General features: G+C 38.8%; 1 protein-coding gene across 2 annotated transcripts in view; it reads right to left on the bottom strand.

Annotated features, from left to right (window-relative positions):
- Positions 1 to 25,393, bottom strand: part of GRK3 (G protein-coupled receptor kinase 3) — an 80,334-nt gene that overhangs the window by 9,817 nt on the left and 45,124 nt on the right. For both annotated transcript variants that reach the window (XM_067307386.1, XM_067307387.1), the window contains 13 exons: positions 23,758 to 23,819; positions 22,643 to 22,694; positions 21,902 to 21,993; positions 18,600 to 18,699; positions 12,025 to 12,103; positions 10,637 to 10,767; positions 9,666 to 9,760; positions 8,361 to 8,468; positions 5,526 to 5,592; positions 5,191 to 5,291; positions 3,991 to 4,057; positions 3,436 to 3,531; positions 167 to 329 (listed from right to left, as the gene is read on the bottom strand). In XM_067307386.1, coding sequence (XP_067163487.1) covers positions 167 to 329; positions 3,436 to 3,531; positions 3,991 to 4,057; positions 5,191 to 5,291; positions 5,526 to 5,592; positions 8,361 to 8,468; positions 9,666 to 9,760; positions 10,637 to 10,767; positions 12,025 to 12,103; positions 18,600 to 18,699; positions 21,902 to 21,993; positions 22,643 to 22,694; positions 23,758 to 23,819 — 1,213 coding nt within the window. The remainder of the gene's footprint in view (positions 1 to 166; positions 330 to 3,435; positions 3,532 to 3,990; positions 4,058 to 5,190; positions 5,292 to 5,525; positions 5,593 to 8,360; positions 8,469 to 9,665; positions 9,761 to 10,636; positions 10,768 to 12,024; positions 12,104 to 18,599; positions 18,700 to 21,901; positions 21,994 to 22,642; positions 22,695 to 23,757; positions 23,820 to 25,393) is intronic.

Genomic DNA, 25,393 nt, shown 5'->3' with positions numbered 1-25,393 from the left:
TTTATATCATCATACAATGTTTCAAAACATTAAGAAACACGATACGGACTAAATGAATTCTATACTGGTGAATGAGAGTGATATGAGAGTCTGTTGTTTGGAACTTCAAATACCTGAATTACTATCCAGTAATAAAAGACAAAAAGAAGTATATTTGATAGATTACCTTCCTCGTGGCCAAGCTGCTTATTTTTAGCTCTTTTTCTGGCCTCAATTTTATCTGTGTCTGCATTTACAGCATCATAAACCGTTTCTGCTACTTCTTGCTGCCAGCGCTCCGATATTACCAGAGGAAAGTTCTTATACAATTCCTGGTCACTATCAAGCAACTTGCAATAGAAAAAAATAACACACAAGAAAACCATTTTAATAACTTTGACTATTCTTAACCACAAAAGTCAATGGTTTCCCATATAACAGCATTATTTTAAAAGATGTATCGAAGATGTACTACCAGAACAAATAGGTGCAAACATTAGAAAGTAGAGATATTAATTTAAGCAAAGATATTAATTTATATAGAGAGAATAAGCCACCCGTTCAAAAATTGGTTTAATAGTTTTAAAAGCCTTACTCAACGTTGTCCCGTCCTGTTCTGCAGTCATTACATTTAAATAATTATTTAAAATGTAAACAGCTACATTCCTAACTTTGTTGCATTCTTAACTGTGTTGCATAATCAGCGTTAACAGAACGCCAAACTGTTAAAAACCTCTTCAGCAGAAAAACTCCCAAATGAAAAAATTAAGTAAAACAGAGGCTATGGTACTAGTACTCTAACATGAAAAGGAATCTTTTACACAAAGACACTTTCCATGCTTCCCCAGCTTAGTTTTACATTGTTAAAAATTCACCTTTAAAATTCACTAATGCATCCTGCAGATCTCATAATTTTCGTGTCAGATAGCTTCTCTTCTCCTCCCCGCTTAACTACAGCACGCGAATTGCCCTGAAGGTACCTAGAGTTACTGGATCCCCAGTAAGGGCTGTTTGTGCCTTGACAACAGCAATATTCTGGGTTTAACCATCAGGCACTTTGATGCAGTACAAAAAGCAACCAACGTTTTCCCAAAAAGATTATTAAAGGTTTTGATCTGGGGATGGCTTTAAACTCTCCACAGCCTTTCCTCAGTTGCTTCCACATTTGTTAATCAGGAGAGAACCAGGATTTCTGCGAGAAGCGAGACGAAACACCCGTTCTCCTGCTGAAGTACGCGGCGAGCCCACTAGACTGCACTGTCCGACCAGGGACGGGGCTGCTCGGGGAGCCCCGGCGGAGGCCACACCAGGAACACGCTCTTTGGGGTCACGGCAGCTGGAGCCAGAAGACTTTGCTGAAATTCTGAGAAAACGGCTTTCAAGGGCTCCGTACACAGGGCGAGACGTGCGCACCGCAACCAGGGACAGTCGGGGCGCCGGCTGTTGTCGTCTCAGTTTGTAACCTCAAAGGACGTGTTTCCCCTAGGTGTCACGGATAGGTGGCAGGATAAATACAGTCCCGCGAGGCGGCGGAGGGGAGAGCACGGCGCTCGCAACAACAGCTCACCAGCCGAGACAGCTACCGTCACGCGAGCGCAAACTCCGCCTGCGGTTAACGCGCCGCTGAGGAATTACTCAGTCCCTTCTACAGGGCTGTGACGTCTTCGCCAAAGAGCAAAGCAAAGCAGCAGTACACGACACCCCGCATTGACTCACGACTAAGAATAAACCTTACGGGCAGCCTGAATAGAGAATACGCAGAGGCAATTTGGCTATACGATTTATGGGTGCGTGCCTTGCTGAGGATCTACGACCCCCTAAGTACCTAAAAGGCAACCTCGTTTCTCCTTGCAAAACGGTCCTTGGAATTACAGCGTTCTGCAATTTCAGACATTGAAATCTTGTTAGACTAACATGGAAGCTGTGGAGTTTTCCGGGACAAAGAACATCTTGGGTTCTTCGCATTTCTCTTTAAACACGTAAAATCTTTTTTATGCCAACTTCTGTAATTACAGCAGGTGACACTGACAGACGAGTTCCTCTTTCAGGCACAGTGAGGAGTTAATAAGTTTTTGCTTATAAAGTTTGGAGCAATTAGTTTCTCTCCTGACTCATTTCTGTAATAACAAGAATGAAGTTGGATATATTGGAGAAAGGCAGGACAAAAATAACGAACGGGATATACCCAAGACACTCATTGATTCACCTATGGTCTCCAAGTACCAAGGACGCTTCAGAACAGGCGTAGGGCATACCACACTCGCTCCACGCAAGACAGAATGGGCCAGCAGCTTTAACTCCAGAATTTTTTCCTTTAAGCTGTTTTCACAAGATTTTGAAATATCAGAACCTGAAAGTTACCTATATTACTATTCTAACTTAGTAAAAATGTTACCATTAATACATAGTTTGTCATTTATAAGAGCGTTCCATCGCACTCTCTGAGCATGAGGTAGCACTATTAAAATAAGGTTTAGTTCAATTTCTCTAAGCTTCCACGAGCCAGTATTTGTTCTCCAGAACAGGTTCTCAGATCACTGGGTGTCCCTCTTACAGTACAGAGCACTGCAGGTACTAATGTACCAGGTTCCACTGCAGTCCCTACAGGAACTTGTTCAAAACATCGTATTTACAGAATGAAAGGTAAACTCCTTTTCTAAAAATGATTTCTACAAAATCTTAGACAACTCTTAAATTATCAACTGCATTTTCCTCTGTGGGGGGATAGGGAGGTGGTGGAATGGCCTCCTTACCAACATCAAAAAGATTCATGGTGCTAACATGCTCTGCAGTTGCAATATGCCACAGGAGGGTTAAACAGTAACACGATTAGAATAATTGCTTTCCTTAATCCATGGCAGGAGGTCTGTGCTGCACATTCTGCCTTCATTTGCTACACTTGTTTGTCACAGAAATCTGGGATATATATGTAGCTAACCCAGGGAAGAACTGCGCTGACAATAAAAGTGTTACTGTGATTACCAAAGCCAAAAGATTTCATCCTAAATAAATGGCAATTTTCTTAAGATTATTACTGAATGTGCATTTAAATCAATCAGGGTTTTAGGAATGGTAACTGTTTTTTTCCCCCCCACATGGCAGAAACTAATGAAAATTTTTAAAACTGCAAAACATTAATTATTCTTGAACACCTGAGGATTTCCCTGAAGTTGTCTGATCACCTGATGTATTTGCTTTATCATATAAACCTTTTGATAGGAAGGTAGATTTCAGTCAATCTAAAATATAAACAAAAGATACGGACTTGGCAAGCAAAAACAAACCAACAAATGAGCTGAAGCTACCATTTCACAACAGTATGCTCTAAATTAGTCATGATTAACGTTCCAAACTCAAAAGTCAGTAGCCCCCGAAGCAAAGAAATGGCATGCATGTGTGCAAGTTGAGCACAGCAGTTTAAATGATAGGTAAAGAATGATACTTCAAGTCGTGTACCTTAATGCCTTTAGTGTCCTCTTCATCAAAGGACCCAATATCAAAAGCATCTGCTGCATTTACTTCTCCCCGGGGAGGAATCAATGGTGGAGGATACTGGAAATAAAAGTAGCATAATTACAGACAAATTAATGTACAATATTTAGATCCATTCTGTAGATAAATATGGCCTTTTTATTTTTGCACACATTACACATGACACTATAACAGCACGTCACTTGAAACTAAATTTCAGTACAAAGAAGTTCTCCATTCTTTCAGTAAAAGGTCTTCCCTATCTTTTTCAGGGGAAAAAACCCTAGTTTATAGAGAGCCATGCAGAAGAAACCATGCAGCCATTTGACCTTGAAAAAAAAAGAAAGAATTCAGTGCTATAAAAGAGGAAGCTACTAATGAAGGGATAACAGTTTTCATCAACCATCTTCCATGTACTGGTGCAAGTGAGTACCTGTGCTGGGGACAGGAATCCCCAAGTTTTCTATGTGCTACCTCTCCAGACTTCTTCATTTTTACTGCTTCACTGTGGAAGCTAAAGTTACTATTTTAATCCTTTACCTTCTGCAAATAGACTTGCTGCCAATCAATCCCTTTGAAGAAAGGATGCTCTTTTACTTCTTGTGCACTGCAAAATAAATTAACTGAAGTCAACAAAATGAAGGGGCTTTTCAAATACATTTGAGAAAATTAAAGCTTTCAAAGGTCAAGCATTTACATCACTTGAAAACATCAGTAAAATGCTTTGTTTTTCAAAAAAAATTTTACGTAAACAACAGAAGAGAAGACTAATATGGAAACACTGTAAGTAGTGCTGCAGGTCTGGGAAGCAATCGCACTCCTTTTTCTATGATAAACCATTACCTCAAATAACAAACAATACTCTTTTGTTGTCAGATCCTATTGATTAATTCTAAGCAACATGCTTACCCCACTGCATTTGATATTATACTTATTTTATAGCAAAATAAGCAACTACTCTTGACAGGCCTGAGCTTGAAAAGTAATCTCAGACTTGGTGATTATCATCAAGGACTCCATGATATAAAATCCTTTGAATATATCTCTGGAATAACACCTTGCATTCATCTTAGGTATGACTGACTGTTACTCAAGAGGTACCACACATTGCCAACAGTTTCTCAACAGTTGTTTATTCCTCCCACAGTTTTCTTTCCTGGTCTCATCAGGCAAATACTGCTTTTTAAATAGGTGATAGCAACACCTTAGAGACTCATGGCAATGACCCTGCTTCTCTCTGAATATTGGCGATAAAAATATTTGCCATCTGAAGCAGAGGCAACCCAAAACGAAACAAGTATTCGGGGCCTTCTGGGCATCCTTTGCAGAATAACCTCATACCATTACAGCTGCAACAACACAAATAATAATTTTAGCTATCAGTATGCCTGAATCAAGTAGCATAACTTCATGTCAAAACAAATCAGGCAAAACAACATAAAAACAAAACAGGGATGAAAAGAACTAACATCCATAATAAGATATATATAAATATCATCAAAAATGAACATGATTACAGAGAACTTAATGGGAAAAGAGAAATGTCTTTAATGACAGAAATTTTGTAATGTACCCACAACCAAAGCAAGCTGAAATGCAGTATCATGCAGTTGCATTTTTTAATGTTTTCTTTCCTAAAGTAAAATTATCAGGAAGTTGATTCTTACTTCATATGAAGTCATTCATTTAAAAACGTGGAAATTTTTAAAGTCACAGATCTAAGGAGAAGATGACACCTACCTTCTCCCTTGGCAGCCAAGTCTCTTGCTAACATCCCGCTGCAGAAGCCCTTCCAAAAGGGACTTTAGTTCAGGAGAAAATGAATCTGGTAACTCCACATTCTATGAAAAAAAAGCAGTACCAAAAAAGGCATTAAACTATAGATGTATTTTGATCTGCTTTCACCACATAGGAAAGTAGCTTTTCTTTAATAGCATTTGTAAATACAACTCTTGCATGTGTAAACACAGCTCTTTCTCAGAAAGCAGGTTATGAATAAGCTGATGTACTTTTTAGCGAAACTGCAGTTTAGTAAGCAAGAAGAATGCAACTGCAACTGCCCCCGAGATCCTTACCACGGTGAGCGTCATCCGGTCAATCTCATGCTTATCTTTGGTTTTGTGCTGTCTGAAAGGACTGTGACTGTAGAAATAAGAAAATGCACTAATAAATGTAAAGCCATAACATATCAGGTTATTTCAGCAGTGGCAACCTCAGGAAAGCGTGTAGCATCCTTTTAGTCCCGTTATTCCACCTCATCAATCCTGTCCTGCAGAACAATAACATAAGCAGTGAAACACTTAGCATTTACAATGAAAAATTAGACTTTTCACACTAACATACAAGTTTAACACTGTGACTACCAGTCACACCTTAAAAATATCAATGTTTGAGTTCTTAACACTTCATTTTCTTTTCTCACTGCAGAAAGCTGTGCCACTTTGCAAAAAAGTACATCTTTTCTGTTTTCAGCATGATTGCGTATGGTGGACATGAAAATCAAACCCAGAGAAAAGCAGCCTTTCAACTCCTTTCCAGACAACATATAGATTCCCCTGTAAGGATTATTAAAATCAGGGAAACCTGATGTAGTTAATCCATACAAAGGCTTGCAATAGGTCAGGGTATTCTTAAATGACCCTGACCAGTAGTGAAACACTGCGTTGCAAGCTCCCTACCAATTACATCTCGAATAAAATAAATCGCTCCATCTAACAAGAAACTTCTCAACAGCAATTGCAACACAGATATGTAAAAACGTTGATCTATACATGGAAACTGAAAACATCCTACAGAACTTACCACTCATCTATACAGGAAGAATGAAGCAAGATCTTGAAGTGCATAGACAAAACATATCATCATGATGGATACCACAGGATTAGTGACCAGGAAGGTATCTGATGATATCTGGTTAATTTTCATCTTCTACCCCTTTCCTGCTTAATACTTCTGTTTCTGTGAGTTTGATTTTTTTCTTTTAACTACAGAAGACCTTCGAATATTACAGATTTACCAAGCAATATTTAAACAGCAGCATAAGAGCAAGTGGAAACTTTCTATTATCAGGTGTTTTTTTTTTTTAAATTAAATTTAAGGTGTATTCCCTGTTTTCTAGATGTCTTCAAAACCTTAAGGGAATGCTATTTTTCAAAATTAAAGTGTTATTTACCTATTAGTTCGTTAATTACCCATTATAATATATTTTGTGTTACCACATGGCAATGTGTACTGGCTTGTTTCACTGGTGACCTGCTACTCTGGAGTTATTTCCTATTTGTCCTCAAATTTCTTCTGCAGAATAGAGATCTGTTGGACAGATCAGGACTTCATTTTTCTGTTTTTAAGCATGATATGTATGGAAGCAAGAGTAAATTGCTAAAATACGGTCTCAGATACTTTGACAATGAGGTTCTGAGTAGATCATGAAAGCAAATGATTGACTGCAGATTTACTGACAGGATTTTATGACCGACTAAATTTATTAAATGCTAAGAAACGGCACTATGTGCCCAACCCTTGTTTTGCAATCTGAGTTGTTTAATCGACTTCCAAACAGATTAGAAGTCTAGCCCACCACGAATAACGCTCTGCCTTCTGCCCTCCCGCTGATACCACCCCACACACCTCTGTCGGGAGGAATCACTCTGCAAAGACCACAACCTCCCCTCTCCACAAGTCCAAGTTTTGCTGCTAAATGGGATCGTTTGCTTCTAGAGGCTAGTTCTTCCATCAAGCGACTTTAAACATGTGAAGAAGGAACCGTATCAGGGTCAGATGGATGCCCTGATCCTCTGTGCCCAAGTGATTCAAAGGGAAAAAGGCCCAAAAGAAAAGATGAGGAGTCCCTAGTGGTCCTCCTTCTGAAATACGCTCTACTCTCTCCTCCCAGCAAACCCAAACTGTTGCATAGCTTGCTACCTATAAAATTATTCAGTGAGTGATTAGAGAGACAGCATATTGCTCACAGCTGCATGATGCTGTCTGCAGTTCTAAATTGCAAAGAAAAAAGTATTTAAACACCATTTCTTTATTTATTGACACACATACATTTAGTTATTTTGTGAAAAAAAATTAATGTTAAATTGATACAGCCTTATATTTCAATTCAGAAAATACAAGCTTACCTTCCTTTGTGTGGTGCCTGACATGTATAAAGGTAAGACCTTATAATTAATTATCATTTATTACAAGGACACAGAAAAATCTAACTGATGACCAATATTTACAGAGAAAAGCTCTAAAGAGCTTAAAAGATTATTTCCATTTCACCAATAACACTGAAGAAGCTATTGTCAAGAAACACTTGCCAGCAACCACATATTGACTGTTCATATAAATCTGTTAGTCTTAGTAAATTCTACACAGGCTTGTAAGTTTATTGATGAGGTAATGGTTGACAAAGCTGTAATTGTTATACATTTGCACACCAATATGTTCACAGGCCAAATTCTGTAACTGGAAGCATCCACACATTACAATTTACTCCAAAACTACAGAAGGAAAGACCAAAAGGATCATGCTAAAAAAAGAATAATGCAGCAAAGTCTTTTTGCCATAAGAAAAGGTCCTAAGCCTAAAATGAAGTCCATAATTTAAAAGGGCAGCTAGTACATTTAAGCAATGAATAATATCAGAGCATCTAAAATACTGAACTATTGCCAAAAGATGGGTGGATTGCCTATCAGCAGAAGTCATGAGAAATAACACGCCTAAAGAGTGGATGGGAGCTGCAGCCTTCCTCACCACCCCATACGTGCGTCTACTAAAGGAAGCAGGGCTCGAGTTTTGCTTAGTTGTTTGTTTTGGAAGGAAAACAAGCTTATCTTAGTCTCTTGTGCAGATGTGGTACGAGTTTCAGGCACATGTTAAAAACAAACAAACAAACCAGGTGCCGAGACCTGACTCACCCTCTCAGCAGTTTGAAAAGCATGCAGCCCAGGGAGAACCAGTCGGCACTGCTGTCGTATGCTGTTCCCTTCTGGAGCACCTCTGGAGCCATGTATCCGTGGGTACCTCTGCCGAGCAAAAAGTAACAAAATCTTGATTACGATCAGAATTATCATTGTAAAAACATCCTGTATTTTCTTAAAAAGACAGTCTAACTCAAAAAGAATGAATTCTAAACATCATTGTTCTTTTGCTTTTCCTTTGGCCACACATGCATATTCATGTTTTCTGTTCCTATAAATCTACAGAGGCAAAGCAATACCTTAAAACAGAAATAAGAGGAAAAATTAGACAAACTGTAGCACCTACAGAGAGATTTAGCAGAACTGGAAGAAAGGACAGTAAGTAATCTTCTATCCGAGCGTGGAATAGGAAAGAGTTAGAAAGGCAGCCTGTTCTGTCCCCTGGGCTTACAGGGAGGCCAGGCATTAGGAGGCAGCCAGGGCTCCTGATCTTTTAGGCCAGACCGCTCCAGCCCTGGGCCCCGTGAGACTAAGCCAACCCCAGAGAGAGGGCTAGCAGGCCTGGTTTGTGCTCTCTGACACCTATTTCACACACCTCTCCTTCAGCTGACACCCATGGACCAGTTTTAACAAACAGAAGTAGCCAACAGAACATCTCCTTGAGTGCTGGCCACCCACAGCAATGAAGTTACCACGTACTGCTTTTACCCTCTACTTAATTTGAAAGTATAAACTTTTCTAGAAGCTACTGTAGTGCAAATCTTTTAAAAAATGACAGGATCTGAGACTAAATTGGGGCAAATGAGGACCTAAGAATATAGCATGCCAGATAAGATATGGAATCCATACATGACACACAAAATCCAGATTTCAGTTATGATCTGATGTCGAGAGTTAGAAAAAGAACACAATTTTCTGAAGTTACAGAAAAATCCAGAAAAGGAAAGATACAATAAATCCTGTTTTTTAGTCAGTTTCAGAATATTTAATTATCCATTTAGGACAATTAAAACAAACGTGAACTTTAACTCAGTCAAGTTCTTATCTTCTGTGAACAATGAATCATCTTGAAATAATGTGTCATCTTCCAGCCATGCCTACACAGCAGCTGCTACAACTGTTCAGGAAAACAGAAAAGGGAGACTGAAAAATCTTATTAGTGTATCCAGCAAAACTCTGTTACAGAGAAAGTCTATGCCACAGAAGTGTTATTTTCCTTTAGGCAAAGTTAAATAATAAAAAACATGTAAAGAAATTATTTAGCAATAATTTTATGTGCAACAGAGCTCACATAATACTTACACACTAGCATGCGGCTTCTTTTTGGAAAAATCACAGGCCAGCCCAAGATCCGATATTCTTACATGCCCGTGTTCATCCAACAGGATATTTGCAGGCTAGAAGTGCATGAACAGAGAAAGAGTACTGCTCAGTATTTTTTGGTTGATGATAGTACAAATCCTCAAAACACAGTAACTGTCTCAAACGTCAATACCCTCTGGATTGCTACTTTTATTAAAAAAAACAAAACAAAACCACAACTTTCAAAGTCAATACAACAAATACTTTATAGATAATATCCACAACATTCTAGCAGAGCAATACCATTCAATTCCATGCAAAGATTATGAAAATCTGGAAAGTAACAGAAAAGAAAAACAGACAAGGCTTGAAACGCAAGGCGCACAGAGGAACAAAACCCATCTGGCCTCGAGGCCTCACTCCTTTGGGTTCTTTCACAGCGGGGGCATCTTCCACCCCTTACTCCCATTCCACACCCTACTCTCGCCACGCAGACTTTTTTCCACTTTGGTTGGCCACCTGCCTCACATCCCCCCACCTTAGGACAGTCCTCAACTTCCCACCTGCCTGTGAAACATACTCTTGAGCCCCTGCCTTCCTGTCCGTCTCCCATCACACTCACTCCCCTCCCAGCGTTTTCAAAGCCCAGTACGTTTTGTAAATTAATAACATCATTAGGATGGTAAATGAGGTGAATACACTGAACTGGATTTATTGTAACACAACCAATGAAGCATCTCCCAGGCCTGTTTAACCGGGTAATAACAAATTAGAACTATGTTGAACAACTACTAGAAATCCAGACAAAAAGGTAAACAAACAATCTATATCCTTGCCCAGAACAGGTTTCAGGTAAGATACTGGGTGTATGCAAGAACTTCCTTTAACTTATCAGTATTTCTGGATTGTTTGTTGCTAACTAATAACAATCTATGCAAACGCAGCCCGTTATGCAGTGCATTAATGATTACCTTTAAGTCTCTATACACAACAAAGCGATTATGCATGTGTTCTAAGCCCAGGATGATTTCAGTAGCATAAAACCTCATTTCTTTTTCAGAAAACACTCCGTGCTGGGAGAGGTGGTAGTGCAAATCTCCTCCTAGAATTAGAAGAATTGGGACACAATTAACAGAAGAGTAAAATCTTGCTGCACTGAGGGGTGGCAAAATACAGGAGTGGGGGGGAAAAGGGCAGGTGTGGGGTAGCAGGGAGCATAGCAATTGCAGGTTTTAATAATCGAGCATGAGGGGATTCAAGTGCTGGACTCAAGTGCTTGCACACTCAGCTGTGGGCAAGTACACTCTGCAGTATACATGCTGACAAAATATCTGAGGAAGTTAATAAAGAAAAAATGATCAATTTGGAAGTCCATTTTAAAAATACATTTACTTTGTCCATGTTTGCATTCAGTGAACGATCCAGCAACTGAGTCTTAATGGAAGGGATTTTCACAGCAAGTAAACTGCAGTCATACATACGAGTTTCTGTAAAACTGAATAAATTAGCATATACAAATATTCATACTGGGAATGTTTTCACACTTTTTTAATCAAAGTATAGACACAATACAACGTCACTCTATGAGCTAATCCAAACCATCAACACAATGAATAGTGAATATTCCAAGAAGAGTTTCTGATCAAGCTATGAATTTAAAATAATCAACCAATTATTTGAATCTGACCTACTGTGTAGGTTATAATGAGATTCCTCACGTGCAAAACATCAAAGCCAGTCTCAATTGCTTACAGGATCTGAGCCCTATTTCTCAATCAAATTTCTCACTTTGCAACACGGGATGTGTAAATGCACTCCAACATCCTTAGGTGCTCACTGCAGGACCACAGTCAGAGTTCAAGTGGGAGACCCACAAGCACAGAGCATCCTCTGCAGTAACAGAGCTGCAAGATCTCTCTCGGCGCCGCCGATTACTCTCTCTGTGCCTTCTCATAAGAGTTATGCTAAGGCTTCTGGAAATCAGGTCTTTCCTTTGATGAATGCTTCCCCCATCTATTTTCTTTGCAGTGCTCTTTATACTAACCCTTTACTTCTGTTCCTGAAAATTCTACCACCTAAATCTCCTCGTGCCTTTTTCCATGTGACCATCCTTTCCTTAAGCTTCCAGCCTAATAGCTCCTCTTATCTTAATTTAGATATGCTAATGTTATACAGAAATGGAGATTTTTCAGCCTGTTCTACACATTCCCTTGTTTAGGTCCAGTTCCCCCTCCTGCTCTCAGGTGGGTGTTTTTTGATGCCTCAGTTTTTCCCCTCATTTTGCTCATGATCTCAGCAAGTCCTCAGGCTGCGGTTTCCGTAACGCTATCACCATCTTCCTCTCGTTAGCCTTGCTTACCATTCATCAGGTCCAGAATGAAGCAGAGTTTGTCAGGGGTGTGGAAGGCATAGGTCATACACACTATAAAGGGACAGTCCTAGGAAGGGAATGAGCAAACAGTTTATACCAAATGATAAACAGAGTACTATTTACAGAACCTAAAAAACATGTTATACTTTTCCTATGATATTTGTCAATATTCATAATAATTTGTTAAAACAAGTTGTTTATTAAGCTACATACTCTGATGTTCCACGTACAGTTTAGAGATCTTAAATTTGCTATCAGGTTTAAGTTTGAAAATAAAAAACAATAAATCAAAGACTAAAAGAAATGCAGGTAGCATAACTATCTTCTAAAGATTTCCAACTGCAGAAGATATTCTAGAAATATTTACCTGAGTTTGTACTAGACTTAAATGAAGGATACATTAAAAATGACAAGCTTTATGGCATCTCAGAAAAAATAATCCTGTTCCCATGAAGTGTAAAGGATACGCATGATTTCCCTAATTGCAGGGAAAACGTTTAGCTGTTGGAACACTAATCAAAAATCTGAGTCATGTAATATAGGAAATTCCAAAGGCAATGCCAAAGGGAAAGCAATTTTATCCTCATCTATATATTAAACATAGGTACCCTGATAACGCACTGTCCACTAAGTTGCACTTCACTTAAAGCCATACAAATGTGACAGCCAAGAATTCTGCCATCCTCTGCCACTCAGGTAACCCCACAGTTCAGCTCTCCAGCAGCATTCGCAACAGATGTTTAGGAGGAACATAAATACACCAGAAAGGAAACTACAAGGCTGTCTCCTATATGACGTGCGGGAAACAAGATCAGTAACCTAGAAATGAAGTGAGGCGCGGATGCAGATTTAAGAATGTCACTGAAGAGACGCCACTCCCTGGGACGGATTACATTTCTACCTCTTAATGCAGTTAACCTTAATTTATACAGATGTTACGACTAGTAGCCATAAAAAAACAGAGCTGAGAAAACACCTCCTTACTGCTAATCACCTGTTCAGTGTGCTGATACATCTATAATGCACACACATTAAAGAAAGCCATGCCGGAACGATGGCAGAGCTTCGCTAGGTCTCCTCTTCCTTCGGCCCACCCTTGATGCACGTGGCTCATTAGCGGGGGGGCTATTGCACCGCTGAGCCCCTCTCAGAAGCCATATGAAACCCCTGCTGTTCTGTTAGTCCACAACACAAACTTAAAGAATGGTTGTGCTATCAAAACAAATCTGACTGAACTGTAAATACTGATATGTAAAGGCTTGAACCAAAACCTCAGAGCTGACAGGAAGAGAAGCTGAAGTGCTGATGAGCCAGTATAGCATGCAGGAAGCAAGAATACGACCTAACATAACTTGAACAATGTCTTAATTATTATCGTATTGATAGTGAAAGCTCTGGGAATCTGCGACAGGAACTCGTTTCCTTCCCAATTTAGAAACAGCAAAACACGGTGACCTTGGACCAGATGATAGCAGCTATGCAGCAAGGTCCACGGGACCCCTCCCTGGCCCCGGTGTTGGCGGCCTGCTGATCTTCAGCAAAATAGGAAATAGGAGGAAATGGCCACATTATAGTCGCTGCCAGTCCAGGTCAGTTCAAGTCAGTTCATCCTTCCATAAGGGAAAACCAAGTAAGGCTTACACAAAGCTTGATATGCTCATCTTTAATCACAGATGATTCTCCGATTTCTTGGACTGAGCCTGCAATACTGTTCAGACCTAACTGGTTTTCTAGAGTTTATTGTGCAAATATGAGTCCCAAGGAAACTCGACAAAACGCAGGCACACGTTTGAAACGCTCTGTAGAAACATGCATGAGATAAATGCCTAATTGCTGCTAAATGTCCTGGAAATAAGCAGACAAGACTACAGGCAAGGCAATATGGGATTTAATAAAAGATATTACTTTCCTTATAAACTTTGTATTGCTCATAACTGCAGACCATCATGGTTACCACTCAACCTCAGAACAAAAGCTTTAGTAGGACTATTTAAGTTGATTTTCTGAATCAACTGGATAACTCAAAAATCTCCCAAGCAAGCATCCTAGAACCTTAGAGCAATCAAAATGTCTAGTGTTAGTGTTAGATTTAGTGTTAGAATTTAAACACCATAACACAGAAAAATAAAAGAGTGTTTCCATCCCAGAACACAAAGTGCCTAGATCTTAATGGAATCCAATTTTTCAAAAAAAAAGAAATCTGCAAGTGTAAATGTGATGAATAATTCATTTTAGTGTAAACCTTCCTAATTTAATCACTACCTCTTCATTGTTTAACAGAGAGGAGAGATTTGTAATGGTGCCATAACATATTTTGCAGTGGCTTATATGTCAGAAAAAGAGTATTTTCCAGCATAAAAATAAAAAAGTACAAAAAGTATTCACCTTAAATGAAGTACATTTATCTTAAATGAAAGATAAAGCAATAAAGCACATTTCCCAAGAGACTAATATTTCTAATACTATGTTTTAGTTAAGCTTCTGCTATGAAAAATTTAAACAGTGTGATAACAATATATGAATTAAGAAGAGTTTGGAAACAGTTCATTACATCTAAACAATTCTGCATTAAATCCAAAATCAATGACAGAAGACAAATTTTTAGTAATACACTATGTGGAAGGAGAAAAATGAGAATATCTGTCACAAACTGTAGGAATGTAATGTTTTAAAGATGTCGCATTTTAAAGACTTCAGGTGGAAACCTTTTGATTCTGACTTTTTCCTGTAAACACCTAAACATCCAATGTCAGAGCATGACTGTAGAAAGGACAGCAAACACAGGCAAAACCCATGTTCATAGTGTAAGTGTCCACGTACTGTTTTTAACTTAACAGTATGTCCGTCCCAACAGGTCTTTTTTAGAAAAATGTGGAAGTCGATGCTTCTACAATGCTGAGATTTTCTCTGCCATTTCAACAGATGGTCCTTGAAGTCACTAAAAAAATCTGGGAGTAGATTCTGTTTTTCCATTGAACTCAAGACTCCTACGAATCTTGGTACACATGAAAGCAAAGTGCCTGTTCTTCTCAAAAAAAAAAACAAACAGAAAAACCCCAACCCCAAAACAAAACCATATTTGACCATTGATCTCAGAAGTTTTCTAGTGCAGTTTGTCCACTTTTCCTAGCAGTACCTGATACTCCTCCTCCCTTGGGGGAAACCTGAATCCAGTCTCCCTTTAGGTGAATTTTCTAAAAGAGAAGAACGGCCTCACTGTCCATTTTTCTCAGAATCAGGAAAACAAAAGACACAGCGGTGTGGAGCCGCAGCCCTGCAAGGCGGCTGATCCGGCACCTGTGCCATCTGCGCCATCACCCATTACCCTCCAGGAAAAGATTTATTCACTAACAACCTTCTCCAAACCATGCCGTTTGGCACACCGATTTTGTCCAGTCCATCAGCAGTGATGTTCTAGCTGATTTTAGTGTTACGGTTTTTGAGTGTTAGGCAAATATTGTGTATTAGAGCAAATAAATATTTTTTTAAACAGAACTAAAATATTTTCCTTGCTATCCTATCTTCTGCAAATTTCAAACGGTGTTTGAAGCCCGAAGCCCGAACACCTCTCCCACACAGGACGACGGGGCCTGTATCCTACAGGGGGGAGGAATGAACCTGGGGAGCAGTTTGCCCACGCTGCACCAAGAGCCAGCGCCCACGCGGATGTCCGGACCACGCAGCCCACCCGGGCACCGGGGGCCGGTCCCGTGGCTGCCGGGGCTCCGAGCGGCGCCCAGGCAAAACGCCCCTGGGAAAAAGCTGCTCTGGCAAAGCGACCACAGTGTTCTCAAACGCAGGAGCTCCCTATTCAAGAAGCAGTTGCAAATGCCAAAATTTTAGGTGGGTTAACAAAAAGTGATTACACAAATGTATGTGTAATCTGCACAGCTGTTATTATGCATTTTGTGAAGACAGCTGGATTCCCAGTTAAATGACTAATTGCACTAAGATGAACATCCCAGGTCCACTGCTGCTCTGCGGAGCACAGAAATGCGGCCGCCGGGAAAGGCGAGCGCCACGCAACTCGAATAGCTCGTATTCACAACGCTGAAATGAATTATCTTATTCTACCATTTTCAAAATCTATTTAATTCTGCACATTCAAAATGCTCCAGACTATGATGCAATGACAATATCCAACCTGAATTGATAGCCTTTTGTATAAAGTCTCTCTTCACATTAGAAAAATTAAGGAGGAAATTGGAAGGAAACGGCAGGGATGGGCAGCCTGTCTTTTTCAAACTCTTTTTCCAACTTCTGAGAACCTAACAGAAGCGACACTCTAATGAGCTGATAACCCTTAACAAAACAAAACAAACAACGAAAGAAAGGTTTGCCTTACTTTTCTGCTGCTAAATTACTAGCTATGCTCTGCCATATCAGAAAACTAGCTCCAACCACTAGCAGCCTTGTAAAGAATTTTTTTTGAACCATTAGACATGAAAATTCATGTTCAGAACTGAAGCAAAAGAATCACAAATTACAGTTAAATAGACAATTAGCATTAATTTGTCTGATTTCTTGCCTAGTCTGCACTGCAAATTTTATCCAATTGCCCTTCAAGAATCCTGTCAGTTCTGGATAAGCTAGAATTTATCTTTGATGGAAAAAAAACAACTTGATTCAAAAGTCTAATTGATAAATCCAATACAACTCTTGCTAAACTCTTCCAACTGTTAATTTCACAGATAAAAGAACAAAGGAATATTTTCCGATCATTTTTCTAGCTGCGTTTTCAAGCCAAATGCGGGCGCAATTCTACGTTAAAGGAAATACACTGACTTTTAACACCAGTGCAGGCCCACGTCTCTCCAGCGAAAGGCCGGGGCAGGCAAGGGGTGCGACAGTTGCTACAGAGAGGCCAAGAAACACACAAACGCCCTGTCTTTGAAAGGGCCTCTTGCCTTAGGGGCTTTCTGATAAGAGAAAGTTAAACTTTATGGTAAAACCTTGATGCATAGCTTCCCTAATTTCTGTTTTACAGTTTACCTTACCAGAATATTTCCAACAACAGAGAAAATCCAGCTGATCAGCACAGAGCAGAAGCTCGAGAGCTGCTCTACGAGGGACAAAACTGCAATTGGCTTCATTGTTCTGTCAGTTTGGGCAAAAAAGCACCTCGTGTGCCTACATGGAGGCCAGAAAGTAACAAATGTGGTCAAATTCATAGTGGTTTTGTTTGTCAATAAAAGGGCATTATTTAGCAGTTGAAATTCTGCATTTATATGTAAGCCCAGAAAAACACGTTTCCATTTTTTAAACCTAACTTTGCAGAAGCCGAGGGGCTGCCGCACCACGGAAAGCTCGCTCTGCAGCCGGGCCTGCGAGCGACACAGCGCCAGGTTCCAGACCACCGGCTGCAGGAGAACGGCCCGTCTCAAAGCCTCATCGCATTCATGGGTCCCCTGACCAACAGAGGACAGCAACGATGCTGAGCAGGCACTTAAATTAGGCCCAAATGATACTAAATGCATGACAATTTAGATTTCAAAAAAGAAATTAGCATTTACTAATCCACCTGGACAATGCAGAACCGAAGGTAGGATTTCTGTAGTCTACAAAAGGTACGGACCTCGTCTTTGAGAGAAAAGCACAGTAGTTACTCCCTGCAGCCTTACAAGCAAAAGCAGCCGCGTTCCTGTGGAAGAGGCACGTGGTGCCTGCATGCCTGCTGTCCAGCCATATGCAATTCCTCCCCGTGCTTTAACCGGGCTGGGAAAAGGGGATGTGGTTGCACTGGGCTCCACACGCAACGTTTCATCCAAACACCATAACAGTCATGAGCAAAATTAACCTTTTTACCAGCCTCCCACGTAACCATGGTGATAAGAGCTGATTTCAGGTTTTGTTTAATGAGGGCAGCGTACCCAGCAGGTTCTGGCACTTCAAAGTCTGCTTTGAAGCTGTCTGAGAGTAACATGTTGTGGACACCACTGAACTTCTCTTCTACAGGTAACAAGACACCGTCTGGTGGAACCAAAACCAGTTAAGTTGTTTTTTATGCACGTCTGTGATGCTCCTAGCTTTAAATAGACTTGCATGCTACAAGACGCACTCACTTTGTACATATTGATAGCTACTCAGCCAAAGTACATTAAAGAAAAAAAAAAATCAGATAAGCTAATGTCATGGTCATAGGAGGAGGCGGAGGAACCAGTAACTTTAAGTTTTTTTTCTGAAATAGCATCTTATATTCTTATAAGAGTGTTACATATCTATAGCAGAAAACAAATTTTTCTTTACCACACAGAATAACATTTTGGAAAAGTTTCAAATATGTTTAAAAGGAATTTTTAAAAACCCAGATGGTAAAAAAATAAGAGAATTAGCTAAGGAATGGGTACCTCCTCAAGCCTTTCTATCAGAGATGCTAATTTCTACATGCATCCAAACTGAAAAGCAAGCTTATTTTTCCATCCTTACTTTAGACGCATTGCTAGAATCTGTTGGGGAGTATTTTTGCATTTCACACAACTGAATTAATGGAATATGTACTATATGTAACAGTTTTTATATTATATGCAAAAAAAAAAGAAGAAAAACAAATCAATGATACTTACTCCTGTACTGACAAGAGACAGCATAATTCTTTCATTTAAGGCTAATGTTTCTCCTTGCTTCATCTTGATTCTCTTCTTATCTAAACATTTCATTGCATACCTGAAAATATTAACCGTTCAGAAAAAGCACCGGAAAAAGTTTCCTCATATGCACAGTACTTTTTACAAGCAGTTATGCAATGTATATTCACGGTAGCCTGTATGCAGCCTCTTTAAAGACTTGCACATGATATTCGAAATATCATTACATGACTAAACAAGAAAGTCTCCAAAATCTCACAGAAAGAAAACAATTTTCATCAGAAGCCTCCTAACAAAGAAATACGCTTAAACAAATAGTTCTGAGTCCAGCAGTAAGATACCATAATGATATGGGAATTATGCATCATAGGTCCATTCTTCAATACCTTTAAGCAAGGATTTGTAGTTTGAATTAATACAGGTCCCATTATACCTCCATTTAATTCTAATGCTTTCAGCTGTACTGGGAAAGTAATATCCTAAGCACATACTAGGTTTTTCAACTTTTTCCTGAAGTTCACATTCTACTCCCAAAAGATGGTCAGATATACTCAAGGAAGCTTTTTAATCTTCTTCTACCATTTGTACTACACAAAATTAATGAGTGGCTATTACAAAACGCCTCTGAAGAGATCCACAAGAATAATCATCTGTGCCTCACTGCTTTTGGTACCATCCTTGCAGACAGCCAGGGGCTGGTTCCCAACTGCAGCCCTGTTCACGGGAACTACAGTCAGGAGGCAGCTTCTGGCTGATGCCAGCCGGTGCCCACTCCATAGATGCAAGGCCAAAGATAACACGAATTTTTTATCATCAAACTTTTAAATAAAATACTGTAGTTAGCACAATAAAGCTACAGTTTTATAAAGTAATAAAGCTTTGCTTGAAAAAGAATGTTACCCTAACAACCACCAAACGAGTAGGATATATCATGGTCAGCAGATATTTTTTCAAAATGCTCAGTGAGCCTCCTATTAGACAACAGCAGAGAAGGACACAGAAAGACATTTACTTTCTTCCACAGAAGATTTTTAGACATGGGCAGACATGGATTTTTAGGACAAGGCCATTCATTTCAAAATATTCTCTGGAAAACACTACATTACAGCATGACATCAATGCGCACTGACTGCACACTGAGCAGCTCTGCATGGAAACGGGGCCTCGTGTCATCTTCTCTTTGCACGTCATCACTAGCGCTCCCTATACGAGCAATGTCACCACTTGCCACGCACGTGTTGTGAGCGGGGGAAAGTTAGAGTGAACATACTGGAACTATAAGTTTCTAAAAACCAGGAATATATTCGCAGCATGGGTTCTTGCTGAGAAGTCTGTAAACAACAACTATAAATAGCATTTCACAAGCTACCCTTTACTTATGCTTTGACGTTACTGATCAAGGTGAATGACTGGGGCCATTTAAGGCTGATTGAAATCAAGTATTTCAGTCATTCTTATATCAAATTACATGCTGAAAAAAGCACTGCTATCCAAGACTGCTTTTTGAATTGCATTTCTTGCCCCTATTTATATGTCCTTGAAGGAGGTGATGTGAAAGAAGCCTCAGGTGTATCTTTGTGGGTTAGTGCAACACCAATGGCATTTACCTTGGAGGGGTGGCTTCCCAAGCTCCTTGCAGACAGTAAGTGCAGCAGAGGCAGCCATCTAGAGTGGACGGGATCTGGATTAGGGATGGGTAAACAGGTTTGGATTAAGAAAGAAATAAACCAAACCTCTACCCAGAAACTGAGCCTAATCTAAAGTTTCACTTCAAGTTTGAAAATTTTGGCTTTCCTGCATTTCACTTCCGTTTACTCTATTTATACCTGAAAAAAAACTGTCCTTTGCTTGCCATCCTAGTCCCAAGGCTTATCCACCTCCTGCCATGGCAAAAGTCAGACATCAGAATGACTGGGAAGCTGAGAGCTACCTCTTCAGGGCAGAAGTCTGTTTAGTGTGGCTCAAGCTAAATAAAATGTTTGGTTTTCTACATAGACAAATTAATCAACTGTACATGGACGAAAGTACCAAAGCAAGAATAAAGACAGTATTGTTAGGAGGAGGAGGAGGAGGAGGAGGAGGAGGAGGAGGAGGAGGAGGAGGATGTATACTTGAGGTCACTGCAAAAATATTGAGAATAAAAGCAACTTTAAGAGGTCTTCCACTTATTAATAGCTCAGAATTTTATTATCAAGGATGTTAAGCATACACAATTGCCAGTGAAGCCAGCTATAACTGCAGAGACTCAGCTCTTCAAACATGCTGTGCTCATACAGAAGAGAAATGTGTAAGGATGGTCCTTGGACTAAAATTGTTAGGAGAAGAGCAAGATGAAAGGAAAAAAAACACCAAGAAAAATTTGGCAAATTAGAGCCTAAATGTTCAAAACACAACCTAGTGGGACAATTACACCTAAAACTTGAAGTCTGTTGATTAGGAGAGGAGGTGTGTGAATGACAGCACCAGGAGAAAACCAAAACACACAGGGGTTGATCTTGGAGTTCCCCCTTAGAGCTCTGTTTAACAGAAGTTCAACACTGGAACTACATTCTTCCCAGTGTAAGCAAGCATCACTGCTTTTGCCACTGAAACATGTGCTCATGAGGGGAAAAACTTTCTTAATTTATATAAATGTAGAATGCCATATTCAGAATCTGCCCAGGCATTATCCTACAAATTGAAAAGCACTAGGGTCATATTCCCATATTATCTTTTAACCTTACCTTATGATGACTCATTTCCCACCTGCTCAACACCTCCATTCTGTGAGGTTACCATCCACCTCCTTAACGGAGGTAGCTCAAACCAAGCTGGAAAACTTCACCCAAAGAAGAAGGGGAAGCACCAGCTACATGGTATGTTTCATGGAGAGAACAGCAACCTTCAGCAGATGAGGGATAACACCTCACACAGTCACCAGTTTCCACAAAAACATTGTTCTGCACTGTCAGGCTCTGATCCAGGAAATCATTTAAGTGCATACTTAATTTTAAACACATGTGCAGTCTCCATTAATTTGGACAAGACCATTTAAATGAAGGATGTGCTTCAGAGCTCTACTAGATTGGAGCCTCACTGCCTGGGACATAACAGGATCAAATATCAAATGAAACTTAAAGATGATCCAGAAATCAGAACCTCTTGGCATAAAATTTAATTCCAATGAAGTACACAGTAATGTGACACTGCTCTGCAGTGATTTTGTAATAAATTATTGGAAGGATTTCTTACATAGTTCAGAGTTTACAATTATCTTTAAAATATAGTGTGTATATACTCACATTTTTCCAGTGTCTGCTTTTCTGCAGCCATACACTTCACCAAATCCCCCTCTTCCAATTATTCTATGTACACTAAAATCATTCATAGTCAGCTGTAAGTACAAAAAATAGGCTTCATTTTTCAATATTATGAAACTTACTGTGAAAATCTCTAAATAATCTTCTAATGTATTAAGAGACTTAACTATTATTATCCATATAGTATTCACTGTTCTGGAAAATGCAGCACCTTAATGTTTATTTTTCAACATACTTGCAAGCACTAGAGTCTAAAGAGTAACAAAACTCAGTAAGACAAAAATGAGACTGTTGTTAGCAAAGACACTGACAGTCTCATTCACAACGAAGTCTGCAGAAGAGGGTGGCTGTTTCTACAGACAAAGAAGTTGCAGGAGAGGCACGTGGAGGGACAAAGCAGAAGCTAAGTTTAAGAATACTGGAGACAATGTCTGAATTGTAATGGGAAAAAGAAGAGAGGATGGTGTGTGGTTGTTAAAGAGAAGCACTTCTAGCACTTCACTTTCTTTCAGCTATTGTAAAATCATAAGGCTATTAAATCAAGACAGGCAGAAAGGATGTCCAGAAATGAATTGTTAAGACTGAACATCTAAGAATAGAACAGCAGAACAGCAACATTCACTGTACTTCTTAACAAGGCCTTTTAAGAAGCAGTATTCAAAATTGAACGTTTTCTTTCCCATATCAGCCTTTGACAAGATAAATACGATTGTAAGTACTTACATGAATATTTAGTTCTACGTTTTTCCATTGACAAAATCTAGTAAACTTGTCACTGTAGAAAAAAAGTTTAAAAGTTACCTGAGACTACTATTTAAAGTATTATAGGAAACATCAACACTCTGGTATTGAAAATAAAATTTACCTTAGGGTGAGTTGTGATAATTAGTAATCAATAACCTTCTTTACAAACAATTCTAATCTCTCCCCCCAATAATTACTCAACAGTACATACTTAATATTTTGCACCCTTATAAGAGAAAGATATCATATGAGATTATCCTTGCAACTGTAAGTGCTCAATATTTCCTTATATCTTTCAGACTCTGTTTTTAATTTTTTAAGGCAACTAACAAACTAACTTTGGAACTAACAAACATTTGAATTACAGAAAGAAAAAGATAATTTTAAGAAAACAAAGGCAGCTCAATGTATGTTAATGAACCACAGTATATGCCAAGGAACGTTTTAAACTCATTTTATCTTAAAATAGGAAAAACATCAATATTATTGGAAGCTGTTGCCAAAAAATGTTTTCCTATTTCAAAATAAATTATTAACTATTTATATTCAAAGACAGACATTTTTACAACTATTTCAGTTTGTCTGTAGAATACCACCACACCATTTAATATGGTATAGTTGGCAGTAGGTGGATAGGGGCCAAATTTTACAGACCCTGCCCACAAGAGTAGCTCCGTTTAGGTTAAGATGGCTATTCAGATCTTTTCTGTTTTACTGCAAGGCGTCCAGATACAAAACAGAATTACTGGGTCTTTCAGTCACACAGAAGAGATGGTTATTCATGAAAATATCCCGTAAAAACATAGTCTGAGATTTTTTAGAACCTTTCAGATCAAACTCTAAGCAGTCTGTTCTTACTGCTACATGGAGCAATAGAACGATCTCCCGCTACCCTTAGAATTTTGTCACCGACACATCCTGACATTTATCACGACATACACAAAGCTAGCCATTTGCAGCTTGCTCATAATATACTAACAAATAATTAAACAAAGTTCACTAAACATTTTTAGCCTTATTTTACAGCAATACTTCAGGGACCTGACTACCTCCTAGATTAGGTAGAAAGTTCATGCAATACATTATGTTCATACCTTTCCATAAATTTTTGAAATATTTTTCCTCGGAGACTATCACAGATTTCTTCTATATATGGCTAAAAAGGATTAAGAAACACACTTAATATTAAAGCACATAATAAATTGACTAGGCAATACTATCCATTAAATATAATTCATGTGTTAAAGTTCCAGAATTTGCTGCCATTAGAAGCTCAGGCTACTATTAAATTTTAAAAGCCAACATCCAGTCATTTTAAAAATCTGCAATGAGCCTAATTCTGCAAGGTGCTGAGAATTGGCTCTGCACGCTGAACATCAGCCCTATGTAACCACAGTATTTACTGTAATTTCCTTGAATTAGGCTCATTGAAGCATTTAAGCTTCATTTAGCTTTTGGAACCTGAGCAGTTGTGCTGAACATATGGTATTTTCATGAGCTAGAAAATCTTAAACGTTCTCCTTGTGGGTGTTGTATAAAACCTGTGTATTACACCTATCTATGGACAACAAGAGGAAGCAAATACTGAAGCTTTACAGCACCCAACTGGAAGCTTTTCTTTCACATGTGTTTAAACACAATACACGTTCACTCCTTTGGAGTCTATCCATCCCACAGAGCTGCTGCCACATTTAATCTTTTTCATGCTTCTCTCCTCTCTGTCCTTAGTAAGATATCGGTATCTTCAATTCATAAGTGACTTTTTCTATAGAGAAATACTTTTTCTTGATGTGTTATGGCATGCAGTGATTTCAAATCCCAACCCAATTAGCAGTGAGATCCAACTCAAGCAATGTAGTTATCAGTTGTCAGTTCACCTAATTGCAACATTAAACACAGTTCACTGAACAGTAAGAAAAAAAATCAAGCAGGGGCAATATTCACATTTTCACAATGTATACAAATACTTTAAATGTATTGCAAAGGAAATTAAGCCTACAGATACTCCCATGACTGATGAGGTTCATATCTGCAAAAACACACTGGTTTAATTCATCTTAACTATAAAAGTTTGCATCAATCTGAATTTCTTATCTTACATCAGCCTGTATTAGAGCTGTAACAATACAATAAATATTTAATTTCTCATTTCTTTATTTTCTGATGAAAATTAAAACATAAAAGATGAATAATTCAGCAAATGAGCCAGGACATTATTTATTTTTCTATTCAAACTGAGTGCAAGCAAAGCCTATACTTTCTAAAATTCTTTTTTTTTTTTTTTAAGTTACAAAATAGCACCATAATTTCAATTGGGCAGAAACTCCTATTTCAAAAGGTAACTTCTGACTCGATTTTGCCTTTTGGAGAGGCAGAAAAACACATAAGATAATAAAAACAACAAATTCCTCACCATCATCAACTACAAATAATATACCTGAGAATTAAAGGAAAAATGTATACAACCTGTTGTTACATTAAATCTCACTGCTTTCAAAGATTTCACATTACTTAAACATTAAGGCAAATCCTCCATTTTGTGATTTGGTTTATGCTGACAGGAAGTGCAGCTTCCTGATGCAAAGTGATTTATTCTAAGCCATTTAATGGCTTAAAATTCCACAAATTTAAAAACTATTTCTATTCATATACCAAGGTATATTTTGTTTTAATAAATGTGCTTAAAATGCTTTGGAAAAGAAAAATAGTAATTCATCATTTGTATTCAAC

The sequence above is a fragment of the Apteryx mantelli genome, chromosome 17 (assembly GCF_036417845.1).
Source record: "Apteryx mantelli isolate bAptMan1 chromosome 17, bAptMan1.hap1, whole genome shotgun sequence".
In the NCBI taxonomy this organism is placed as follows: domain Eukaryota; kingdom Metazoa; phylum Chordata; class Aves; order Apterygiformes; family Apterygidae; genus Apteryx; species Apteryx mantelli.
This window is presented reverse-complemented; position numbering and strand designations above follow the sequence as displayed.